The 12,192-nt window shown below is 41.0% G+C and overlaps 1 protein-coding gene across 1 annotated transcript; it reads right to left on the bottom strand.

The window, feature by feature from the left end:
* Nucleotides 1-893: 893 nt before the first annotated feature.
* On the bottom strand, nucleotides 894-11,735 carry adcyap1r1b (adenylate cyclase activating polypeptide 1b (pituitary) receptor type I). Its single transcript, XM_078789926.1, has 13 exons — nucleotides 11,643-11,735; nucleotides 9,841-9,943; nucleotides 8,488-8,601; nucleotides 8,314-8,414; nucleotides 7,552-7,649; nucleotides 5,427-5,559; nucleotides 5,202-5,355; nucleotides 5,071-5,131; nucleotides 4,853-4,922; nucleotides 3,700-3,791; nucleotides 3,487-3,616; nucleotides 3,320-3,361; nucleotides 894-1,520 (listed from the first exon to the last, which is right to left on the bottom strand). The coding sequence occupies exons 1-13, from the start codon at nucleotides 11,733-11,735 to the stop codon at nucleotides 1,158-1,160; spliced, it is 1,554 nt and encodes a 517-aa protein (XP_078646052.1). The 3' UTR covers nucleotides 894-1,157.
* Nucleotides 11,736-12,192: the final 457 nt, after the last annotated feature.

A 12,192-nucleotide genomic window follows, 5' to 3' on the forward strand; every position in this document is an offset into this window, starting at 1 on the left:
AGAACCATTTGTTCGTTCATTCATTCATTCATTCATTCATTTGAATGTCCAATTGAAAACTCCATTTGGAGAACAAGGGTGGGGTCTTCCCACAAACTCCACACAGAGATGGCCGAGGGTGGGATTGAACCCTAGTCTCCTAGCTGTGAGGTCTGCGTGCTAACCACTCGACCGTCGTGCAGCCTGAGTTCCGACATAATTCCGCAAATTATCTGTGAGAATTTTTACCACTTCCACATTTGTCAACTAATTCAAATTGAGAGAATGTAAATCGTGAGGAGCTAACTCGTTAGCTTGTTAGCTTGCTATGCTAGTGGTGGTGCCGCCATGCATTGATAGCCTGTAGCCGTAGCCTGTGCATTAAAGTTGAGCAATGTACTCTAAATAAAAAAATAATAGGTGTGTAAAGTGACTGTAGGGGTGTTACTTCAGTCTACGGGGCTCTAATAATTGAAGCTGGATCTGAATCCTAGCTGTGAGGTCTACGTGCTAACCACTCGACCGCCGTGCAGCCTGTGTCCCGACATAATTCCGCAAATTATCTGTGAGAAATTTTTACCACTTCCACATTTGTCAACTAATTCAAATTGAGAGAATGTAAATAGTGAGGAGCTAACTAGTTAGCTTGTTAGCTTGCTATGCTAGCGGTGGTGCCCATGCATTGATAGCCTGTAGCCCTAGCTTGTGCGTTAAAGTTGAGCAATGTACTCTAAATCTGGATCTGAATCCTAGCTGCTGCGAGGTTTGAGTGCTAACCACTCGACCGCCGTGCAACCAAGACATATCCAATCTAAATGAATTTATAACCATTAGTTATGAATTATTCAATTTCAATAAAGCTACCTTAAACGTATCGTTCGGGCGGGTAAACGTACAAAACCAGCAGGGTTATTTTCCCAACTGTTCCATCTTAAATGGAGTCATTTTCATCGACATTCCGGCATTGACATTCCGGACGCACGGTCATGGTAAATTAAGATTTGGGAAATTTGGCAGCCTTTGTCCGTTCCACCACGGATTACTCAGTCGTGGAATCATCTCAGTACGCAAACACCAATTAGATGCTTTGAACACAATCCATCCTCAATCGGGAACATCCTGTTTGTCAACAGCTTCACCCAATCCCATGTATGGAAAAGTGGAGTTTGGATGAGGATTCACCTTGAAGCCTGTTGGGTTGTAAGTGTGCTTTCCGGGTTGGGGTCCGGATCATGGTTGAGGAGGTCGGTCATCGGGATTAGGATGGGTGTCGTAGGTTTGTTGACGTCAGATCCAGAGGCGACATCGATGCCGGTCGCGGCGTTCCCGGCGGGGTCGATCAAGTGGCCGGACTCTCGGCCTGCAGGCTGGACATGCGGATCTGGGAGCTGCTCTTGCTCAGGATGGAAAGCTGCGTCCCCCCGTTCACTCCGCTGCTCGCAAGCGAAGGGTGTCGGTGCTTCAGGTCCACAGCAAAGTATCTGTTCACCGTCCAGCTGCGCCATTTCCTCTTGATCTCCGATTGCACCTTGAGGGAGATACTTCACAAGGTCATTACTAATGGACCTCACTTGAAAGGGTTAGGGCGAGGTCTAGGTTTAGAGACTAGGATTGCTGAGTTCCTCGTTCTAGGCTGATCAAAAGGAAGTAAAAGATGGTGGTAAAAGATGCTGATTAAAGTACACAAACTACACACTCTCAGATATTTGTGCGGCGTTTTTCTTTCCTTGTTAGACCCAGTTTGTGCTGCTCTCTGAAGGGAGTAGTTAACAGCATGGTAAGAGATTTTAGTTTTAGTTTAGACTTTTGGATGGTTTTTCCAGCATGATTTATTCATAGATTTTGCATTGTTTTTCTGTCCTTGTTAGACCCATTTATTTCATTTTCATTGTTTGTGAAATGCATGAAAATGTGTTAAACAAAGACATTTGCAAGTGATCCCAAACTTTTGAGCGGTAGTGTATGGTATTTGATTAATGTTTTTTTTTATTTTAAAACCTATCCTTAGTCATCCATCATCAGCACAGTTGTGCGTCGTTTTTGTGTCCTTGTTAGACCCAGTTTGTGCTGCTCTCTGAAGGGAGTAGTTAACAGCATGGTAAGAGATTTTGGTTTTAGTTTAGACTTTTAGATGGTTTTTCCAGCATGATTTATTCATAGATTTTGCATTGTTTCACAAATTTGCAAGTGATCCCAAACTTTTGAGCGGGAGTGTACATAATTCCTCAGTTATCGCGGTTAATCCATTCTTGTCTCAGTCATGATAAATGATAATATTTTTGCAGTTAGAGCATAGATAAACTATTCTCAACCTTCTAAAATGTAATTTGTAACATTATTAGAGCCCTCTAGACGTGAAATAACAGCCCTATAGTCACCTTTATACACTATTACCCAATATAGTAGACATTATAAGACATAAATACGACTCCTGCTGATGTGTGTTGACATAAATATGTTCCCGGACGAAAAGTGATGCCAGGGATTCCGAGTTTATTTTTTTTATGAGGGATTATTATTATCATTATTATTATTGTTGTTGTTGTTATTGTTATTATTATTATTATTGGTAGTTGTAGTAGTATCATTATTATCATTATTATCATTATTATCATTATTATCATTATTATCATTATTATCATTATTATCATTATTATCATTATTATCATTATTATCATTATTATCATTATTATCATTATATTTTTACTATCGGCAGATTCTTTGGCTTTTTATGGGCTTGCCAGCCCAGCATACTACTATTGCTCATTTATTCTTTATTATTATTATTATTATTATTGTTGTTGTTGTTGTTGTTGTTCTTGTTGTTGTTATTATTATTAGTAGTAGTATCATTATTATCATTATTGCCGTTATTGTCATTATTATTATTATTATTATTATATTATTTTTACTATCGGCAGATTCTTTGGCTTTTTATGGGCCTGCCAGCCCAGCATACTACTATTGCTCATTTATTATTATTATTATTATTATTATTATTATTATTATTATTATTATTATTATTATTATTATTATTATTATTATTATTATTATTATTATTATTATTGTATATATATATAAAACTGTTGCTCCTGCAATCAAGCCTGCCGTTTGTGTCTGAACATTACTGACACCTAGTGACCAGTGGTGAATACTACAGCATATTTGCATGCGTCTTGATTGTCTATGTGCGTTTGAGTTCATGTAGCCATGTTTATGCTCCATAAAATACATCACATTTGCTTCATTATACATATTTTTGGACCATGAATAGCCCATATTTTTATTTGTTCATATATTTTTGAAAAAAAAAAGTGAAAAACACTACTGTTCTGTTTACCTCTCCGTTGAGAAAGCAGTAGAGGACGGCCACCACGAAGCCCTGAAAGCACAAATTCAAGCCGATGAGGCAAATTGTTGGGTTGCTCATCTCGGTTTTTATTGACAGTAACAATAACAAACTTCATAAAGCATACGTATTTCATTCAAGGTTTAGGCTTGGCCTACCTGGAAGGATCCCAGGCCGAGCTCAAACACCAGCCGCTCTCTCTTGCTGACGTTCTCGGGGGAGAAAGCGAAGACAGTGTAGTGGATCCCAAAGAGGGGAATTAGCAGCAGAGTGGAACGTGCCAGTCTCCTGCCCAACAACAAGACCACAATTCCCTGTCACCCTAAAGAGGAGAACGTTTTTACCCAATTCCCTCCCACAGTGACGCTTACAGGTAGATACTGGACTCATTTCCTCCGATATCCGGGGACTGCAATTTCTGAACGAGGATGATAATGATCCCAATAAAGAGGACAAAGTTGATCTGTACATGGAAACATAAATATATCATTAATATTATCTTCATGCCAGTTCAATACACACTGGTGGAATATGCTTATGGAAAAATAACACCACTTCATGTCAAAGATGTTTGACCTTGTATACAGTATAGGTTACATTGTTCCTGGTAAAGTTACAGCAAAGTTCGTGAGGGGTCAGACCCCAACCAAAAGACGCCCTATCCCTAACCTTAAACTTAAGCCTAAACCCTAACTGAACCCTAATCCGTTCCTGAGTTATTTTGTTTTTATTGCAGCTATCAAACCCTCCTTCACCCCAACCCTCTATCCCTAACCCCTAGCCCTAACATCTAACCCTAACATCCAACACTAACCTTTTGCCTAAACCAAACCCGAACTCCAACCCTAACACTAACCTAACACTAACTTCGAACCCTAGCCCTAGCCCCATCCCTAATCCTAAAACTAAGCCTAGCCCTAACACTAACCCCATCCCTAACCCTAACCCCTAGCCCTAACATCAAAACCTACCATCTATCACTAATCTCTTGCCTAAACCAAACCTGAACTCCAACCCTGATGCTAACCTAACCCTAACCTTGAACCTCAAACCTCAAACCTCTAACCTTAGCCCTAGCCCCATCCATAACCCCAAAACTAAGCCTAGCCCTAACACTAACCTCATCCCTAACCCTCGCCCTAACCTCATCCCTAACCTTAGCCCTAGCCCTAGTGCTAACACCATCCATAAGCCTCAAACTAAGCCTAGCCCCAACATTAACCCCGTCCCTAACCCTGGCCCCAACCTGAACCCTAACCATAGCCCTAAACTTAGCCCTAGCCCTAGCGCTAACACCATCCATAAGCCTAAATCTAAGGCTAGCCCTAACATTAACCCCATCCCTAACCTTAGCCCTAACCCGAACCCTAACCATAGCCCTAACCCAAGCCCTAGCGCTAACACCATCCATAAGCCTAAAACTAAGCCTAGCCCTAACACTAACCCCATCCCTAACCCTAGCCCCAACCAGAACCCTAACTATAGCCCTAACCCAAACCCTGGTACGTGTTTCCAAAAACTTACCATAATGGAAGCCAGCACGGGTCCCTTGATCACCCACCAGATGACAGCATTGTCATTCATGTCCCAGCAGCTGAAAGAGCAGCATCATTCAGAAAGCACTTAGCGCTAGAATGAGAATGACATACAGTAGAATAGCGTAGAATAGAGTAGAATAGAGTAGAATAGAGTAGAATAGAGTAGAATAGAGTAGAATAGAGTAGAATAGAGTAGAATCCTACCCGATGTCATCAAAATGCAGCCTCAGCACTGCCCAGATGGTCACACACAGGGTGGGGGTTCCTGGCACGATCAAAGAAATATGAATCACTGAAGATGAAACTGGGCGTGCCCATCACGTGAGAAGCCTCACCCCAGCCAATGATGATGTACCAGTAGAAATATCTCTTTTCCGGAAAGAAGGTCTCCACCAGTAAGGTGAAGAGATAAAGACCCTCGATGAACAGCCAGAAGTAGTTGGACAGGACGCAGTAGTGGAAGAACACCATCACCGCCCGACACTCCAGCTTCATGGGCATAAAACACACTCACATGAGGGGGGGGCACACAATAATCACCAACAGTATTCAGTACTCACAGTGTGGATGAAGCAGTGCTCGCTGTCCTCCTTGGCATATAAGACACCATCTTTGATGAAGACGGAAATAGCTCTCAAGATGAATGACACAAATAGATTCATGTGGATGAAATTCCTGGTACAGTGCAGCTTCCTGTGCGGAAACACCAGATGGGTGAGGATGGTGATGTCACGCTGACATGCAGGTACATTTCATCACCTGATGATTTTTGACAAAAGGTATGAACCATGCATCATTTTGATGGTAGCTTTAGTGTTACAGGTTACTATTTGATTAACTTAACTTTAAACCCAACACCTAAACTTACCCCAAACCATAACCCTAACCCTTACCCCTAACCTTACCCTAAACCCAACCCCTAACCTTATCCTAAACCCCTACCCCTAACCTTACCCTAAACCTATTCTCTAACCTTACCCTAAACCCCAACCCCTAACCTTACCCTAAACCTAACCCCTAACCTTATCCTAAACCTCAACCCCTAACCTTACTCTAAACCCCAAACCCTTACCCTAAACCTAACCCCAAACTGTAACCCTAACCCCCAACTCCTAACTTTACCCTAAACCCCAACCTTATCCTAAACCCCAACCTTATCCTAAACTCCAACCACTAACCTTACCCTAAACCCCAACCCCTAACCTTACCCTAAACCTAACCCCTGAACCGTAACCCTAAACCTAACCCCTGAGCCTTACCCTAAACCCCAACCCCTAACCTTACCCTAAACCTAACCCCTGAACCATAACCCTAAACCCCAACCCCTAACCATCTTAAACCCCAACCCCTAATCTTACCCTAAACCCCAACCTCTTACCCTAAACCTAACCCCGAACCGTAACCCTAACCCCAACCTTTAACTTTACGCTAAACCCAACCCCAAACTTATCCTAAAACCCCAACCCCTAACCTTACCCTAAACCCCAACCCCTAACCTTACCCTAAACCAGGGGTCGGCAACCTTTACTATGAAAAGAGCCATTTTACCCAATGCCCACTGAAGAAAAATAGCCTGGAGCCGCAAAACATATAGTATGTTTAAAACAACATTGGAGGGAATTTGGGGGTATCAAAGTAGTTCAGATAAGAAAAGACGAGTTGGAGTACTCTTGCTAGTTTTGGAGATAAACTTACATAAATGTATGTGTAAACTACTGTAAACGTAAAAACAAGTTCCCATGACGCTGTTTTTAAATTATCTCAAATTTATTTTTTAGATTTGTAGGTAAGTATTACTTGTTTTTCTTCATGTACTGAACTGGATAGCAGTCAGAACTCACTCAGGATGCATTCATGGTCTCAGACAAAGTTGGATTTTTTAAAACTCATTACAAAAGACGTGCATTTTCCCCACTCGGGTGTTAAAAATATTCAAGCATCGCAAAGGGAGCCACAATAAAGAGGTTGAAGAGCCACATGCGGCTCTGGAGCCGCAGGTTGCTGACCCCTGCCCTAAACCTAACCCCTGAACCGTTACCCTAAACCCCAACCCCTGAACCGTTACCCTAAACCCCAACCCCTAACCTTACCCTAAACCTAACCCCCGAACCGTAACCCTAACCTCAACCCCTAACCTTACCCTAAACCTAACCCCTAACCTTACCCCAAACCTAACCCCCGAACCGTAACCCTAACCTCAGCCCCTAACCTTACCCTAAACCCAACCCCTAACCTTACCCCAAACCGAACCCCCGAACCATAACCCTAACCTCAGCCCCTAACTTTACCCTAAGCCTAGCCCCCGAACCGCAAACATAACCCGACCCTAACCTCAACCCTTAACCTTACCCTAAACCTCAACCCCTAACCTTACCCTAAACCTAACCCCCAAACCATAAACATAACCCCCGAACCATAAACATAACCCGACCCTAACCCCAAACCCTTACCTTACCCTAAACCCAACCCCTAACCTTACCCTATACCTAACCTCTGAACCGTAACCCTAAACTCCAACCCCTAATCTTAGCCTAAACCCCAACCCCTTACCCTACACCTAACCACCGAACTGTAACCCTAACCCCAAACCCTAACCCCCGAACCATAATCCTAACCCAGTTACATAAAGTTACATAACCAGCAGGAGATCCAATAGTCATTTTGCCCAAGGTCTAGTGGTCTTACCTGAACCTGCACAGGATGACCATGGCTGTGGTGAGGGACACCAAAGACGTGCTGTAGCCAACAGTATACAAAGCCTTCACCGACAGGTAGTACATGTCCTGGTAGGGCAACACGCAGTACAACATAATTAGCATACTCCCTCAGTACGGTCCAACGCTAACAGTCAAACCTTTAAAACGGTTTTGTGATGCCACCACAGGAGGGTTCAAGCGATGGCGAAGACAAGAAATATCTTGGTAGTGGAGTAGAACATGGAATACCCGGAAGTGGGCTTTTTTTTTTTATCCTTATTGCAATCACCCGTTTTTGACGTAAGCAGGCTCAAAATGTGGAATTGCAGCAGGATAAGTGGGAATTTTTGTGGAAAAATCTGACATGGGAATTTGGGTATACGGAAATATCATGAAAAATGTGATTTTTTGGAATGTGGAAAAGAGTTTTGGGGTGGGAATGGTCTGAATGGAGGTATTCCGGGCATGTCCGAGCAGTAGGAGGCCTCGGGGAAGACCCAGGACAACTGGCCTGGAGACACCTCATGATCCATCGGGAGGAGCTGGACAATGGACCCATAGAGAGGAAAGTCTAGCCTTTCCTGCTTAGGCTGCCAACCTTGGTTACATTGAAATAGATGGATGGATGGAAGTGGGATTTTTGGGAATGTTTGATGCCTGAATCGTTTCAGAAATTTACGAATTTGTGCAAAAGATTGCTTGCATTAGTAATGGAATGAAATCCCATTGGGATAGTCGTTTGTGTACAAACCGGATGACTGCTGTTCCCTTCGTATAAACAAGCGTCGACGTAGTGAGGGAAGGTCTCGGACCAGCCAAACTCAGTGCAGTTACGACTGACCTTCCCCAGCTCTGTGAATGCAACACAACAACAAACACGTCAACACAATATACTGCATTTGTGCTAAAAGTGCTACAAACTCACCAAAGTCTTCCTCACTCATGAACTGGGAGAAGAGTTCAGGACAGTTGACCTCGACCACGTCTCCAATCCGGGCAGGTTCCCAGCACGTCAGGTTGTCCCACATCCATGGACACCCTGAAGACACGACAGCGACATAGTCAGCATCATTTTGTTTCGAAGGGCATGCCTTGTGAACGTCGCAAACATTGTAGCCGTCGATGTTTTTGTCGTACTCAGCACCCAACCATATGGTAATGGTAATGGTAATGGTTTAATTTCATTTGAACATGCATCAGATTCCAATTGAGTGCATCCCATAATAAGTTCCCAGTTCCACATGTCCAAAAGGAGTAGGAAGAAGCAAAGCTTATTAAATCCTACCCTTACATCTGGTACTTTTACAATCAGTAACTCTTACATTTGTTCACTTCCTGCTTTCCAAATATAATTTAAGTTTTTAATTTTATTTTATACATTTTTTTAATTAATTTTTTTTAATATTTGTAATTTATATATTTTTTAATTTATATGTTTTTAATTATTATTTATTTTTAATTATTATTTTTTTATATGACCATCCAATGCCATAATGGGTACCATAGTGAGTGTCAATATAGTGATATATATAGCACATCATGACTGGTTCAAGACTCTTCATCCTTGTATTTAGCAAACATCAACTGCTTGTATTGTTTCTTGAATTGGCTCATCGTTGTGCATTGTTTGATTTCCTTACTCAATCCATTCCATAGTTTGATTCCACATACTGAAATGCTATGGCTAGCATAACGTAGTCCTAGCATAGAAGTGTTTCAAATGTACTTCTTCCCTGAGATCATATTTCTCCTCTCTTGTAGAGAAGTATTGGATGACATTTTTAGCTAATTGCTTATTTTTAGCCTTATGCGTTATTTTAGCTGTTTGAAGATGAACTATATCAGTTAGTATGTTCTCTGTAGGGGACACCACAGGGGTGTCTCCTGGATTATAGGAAAACTTTATAAAAAGTAAAATGAAAGATTTCGGCCTTTTCAGAAACCTTCCTGGGCCTGACCCCACTAGATAAATATTAGGGATGGCTTTGGCTTTGGTCAGCAAGAACTGGACTTTCCCACACTGAGCCCTGACCTCAACCAGCAGTGGGAGGAACTAAAACAAAGATTGTGAACACGCAAAGATCCCAACAGACACACTCCAAAAATGGATGTAAGGGAATGAAATATGGACAGGTGTTCTCATGATCTTAACTATAGACGCCTATGCTAACGGTCCTGGTTTAAGTTATTTAGAACATCCATATGAGTTGCATTGGAACGCATCACATAGTACAAGTCATAGTTCCACATATCCATAACATCAAACCAAAAAACCCACCAAATTCGGGATCATTTCCAGGCTCATCCAAGGCCATCATTTCCAAGCATTTATCCTCTTCCCTCTTGATGACACAGTTGGAGAGGGCCTGCTGGCTTGGAACCTGCAGGATAGAGGAAGCACCAGACAAAGAGAGTGTCACATGGTTGCTTCACTGTGTGCTGGGGGGGGGGGTACTGTTGAGGTGGTGGTCAGAGGACTAAACAAGAAGTTAACATCTGCTTGATAGCCACATGTATTTTAATGCTCATAGTTCATGTTGTTGTTGCAGCTGGACTACCAAGCATGCCTTGCGGGCATTTGAAAATAAGTTTGACGTTAAGTGTTATTTTGATTTATGCGATGTGTTAAGTTGCTATGGATGTGTTGTGTTTTTGTTGCACCGTGAGCAAGTATGTTGTTCTTGGCCTCTTGTTTTTTTGGCCCCACATAATAATAATAATAATAATAATAATAATAATAATAATAATAATAATAATAATAATAATAATAATAATAATAATAATAATAATAATAATAATAATAATAATAATAATAATAAATATTATTATTATTGTTTTGTTATTATTATAAATAATAATAACTATTATATATATTATATAATAGTAATAAATAGTATATATGTATTATATAATAATAAATATTATAATTAATAATAATAACAATCAAAAAAGAGGCCAAGAACAACATACTTGCTCACGGTGCAACAAAACACAACACATCCATAACAATTGGGCCAATAAATATTATTATTATTATTTTATTATTTTATTATTTTATTATTTTATTATTTTATTATTTTATTATTTTATTATTTTATTATTTTATTATTATTATTATTATTATTGTTGTTGTTGTTATTATATAACAATAATAATGATAATAATTATTATTATTATTATTATGAATAAGGTTAATAATAATAATAATAATAATTCATTCATTCATTCATTCATTCATTTTCTACCGCTTTTTCCTCACGAGGGGGGGTGCTGGAGCCTATCCCAGCTGTCTTCGGGCGAGAGGCGGGGTACACCCTGGACTGGTGGCCAGCCAATCACAGGGCACATATAGACAAACAACCATTCACACTCACATTCATACCTATGGACAATTTGGAGTCGCCAATTAACCTAGCATGTTTTTGGAATGTGGGAGGAAACCGGAGTACCCGGAGAAAACCCACGCATGCACGGGGAGAACATGCAAACTCCACACAGAGATGGCCGAGGATGGGAATTGAACCCTGGTCTCCTAGCTGTGAAGTCTGCGCGCTAACCACTAGACCGCCGTGCCGCATAATAATAATAATTATTATTATTATAAATTTAATTTATTACGCACTTTACATCAAATTAATGATCCAAACAAACACTCACACAGCACAACTAATTAACCTAACATGCGTGTTTTTGGAATGAAAAAGCCTAGAAAACCCACGCACGCACGGGGAGAACATGCAAACTTCACACAGGGTCTTCCCGATCTCCTGACTGTGTAGCCAACATGCTAACACTAAAATATGATTTATTTTGGATATGTCTTTTTGTGGGCCAGGGTTTAAGAGGTTAAACACGGCATATCAAAGCAGCCGGCACCCCCCCCCCCCAAGCCGTAAGCTAACCAATCAGAGGACGTCTCAAGTGAAAACAAAGCAAGTCATATATTTAGACTTTGGATTGGGCCATCTGTCAAGATACACAGACAGGATCACATCAAGAGACTCTTTTTAATTGCACCCTTCTGTGCCCCCCCCCCATCACCACCACAACAGGGACCAGCGACCCCCCCGCCCCCCATGCCTGAGCTGAGTGAGATTCCACACAAGGATGCCCCCATCCTGGGAGGCTTTCCTGGTTGGACCTCATCACAGCTGTGTTATGGTGGATTGACATCGGGACTCAGAGTGGGGGGGCGAGCAATGGCTGGTGTGTGGAAAGAAAACAAGAGAAGAGAGCAGAGGTCTCAAACTCAATTTACCTGGGGGCCACTAGAGCTAGGGTCTGGGTGAAGCTGGGCCACATCAGGTACAAAAAAATATAATAATAATAAATAAATAAATAACGGTCTTCAGTGCTTTTGCTTCTGCTATGCCCTACACTCTTTCAGTGCTTTGGTTCCGGTTATCCACAAGAAAAGCTCTGATAAAACATTCCACTCTTCTCAAAATATATTAATTTTTATTTACTACACAAAATAAGATTAAAAAAAATAAACTAAATGAAATCAATAATAAAATAAATAAATAAATTAGAAATAAAATTTAAAAACATTGTTTGTAAAACCCATTAAAATGTGTTTTTCTTTGGAAAACAAAAAAAGCGGTAATGTACATAATTCCTCAGTTATCAC

The sequence above is a fragment of the Doryrhamphus excisus genome, linkage group LG4 (genome assembly GCF_037039965.1).
Source record: "Doryrhamphus excisus strain RoL-2023G ecotype Guam linkage group LG4, RoL_Dexc_Guam_v1.1, whole genome shotgun sequence".
In the NCBI taxonomy this organism is placed as follows: Eukaryota; Metazoa; Chordata; class Actinopteri; order Syngnathiformes; family Syngnathidae; genus Doryrhamphus; species Doryrhamphus excisus.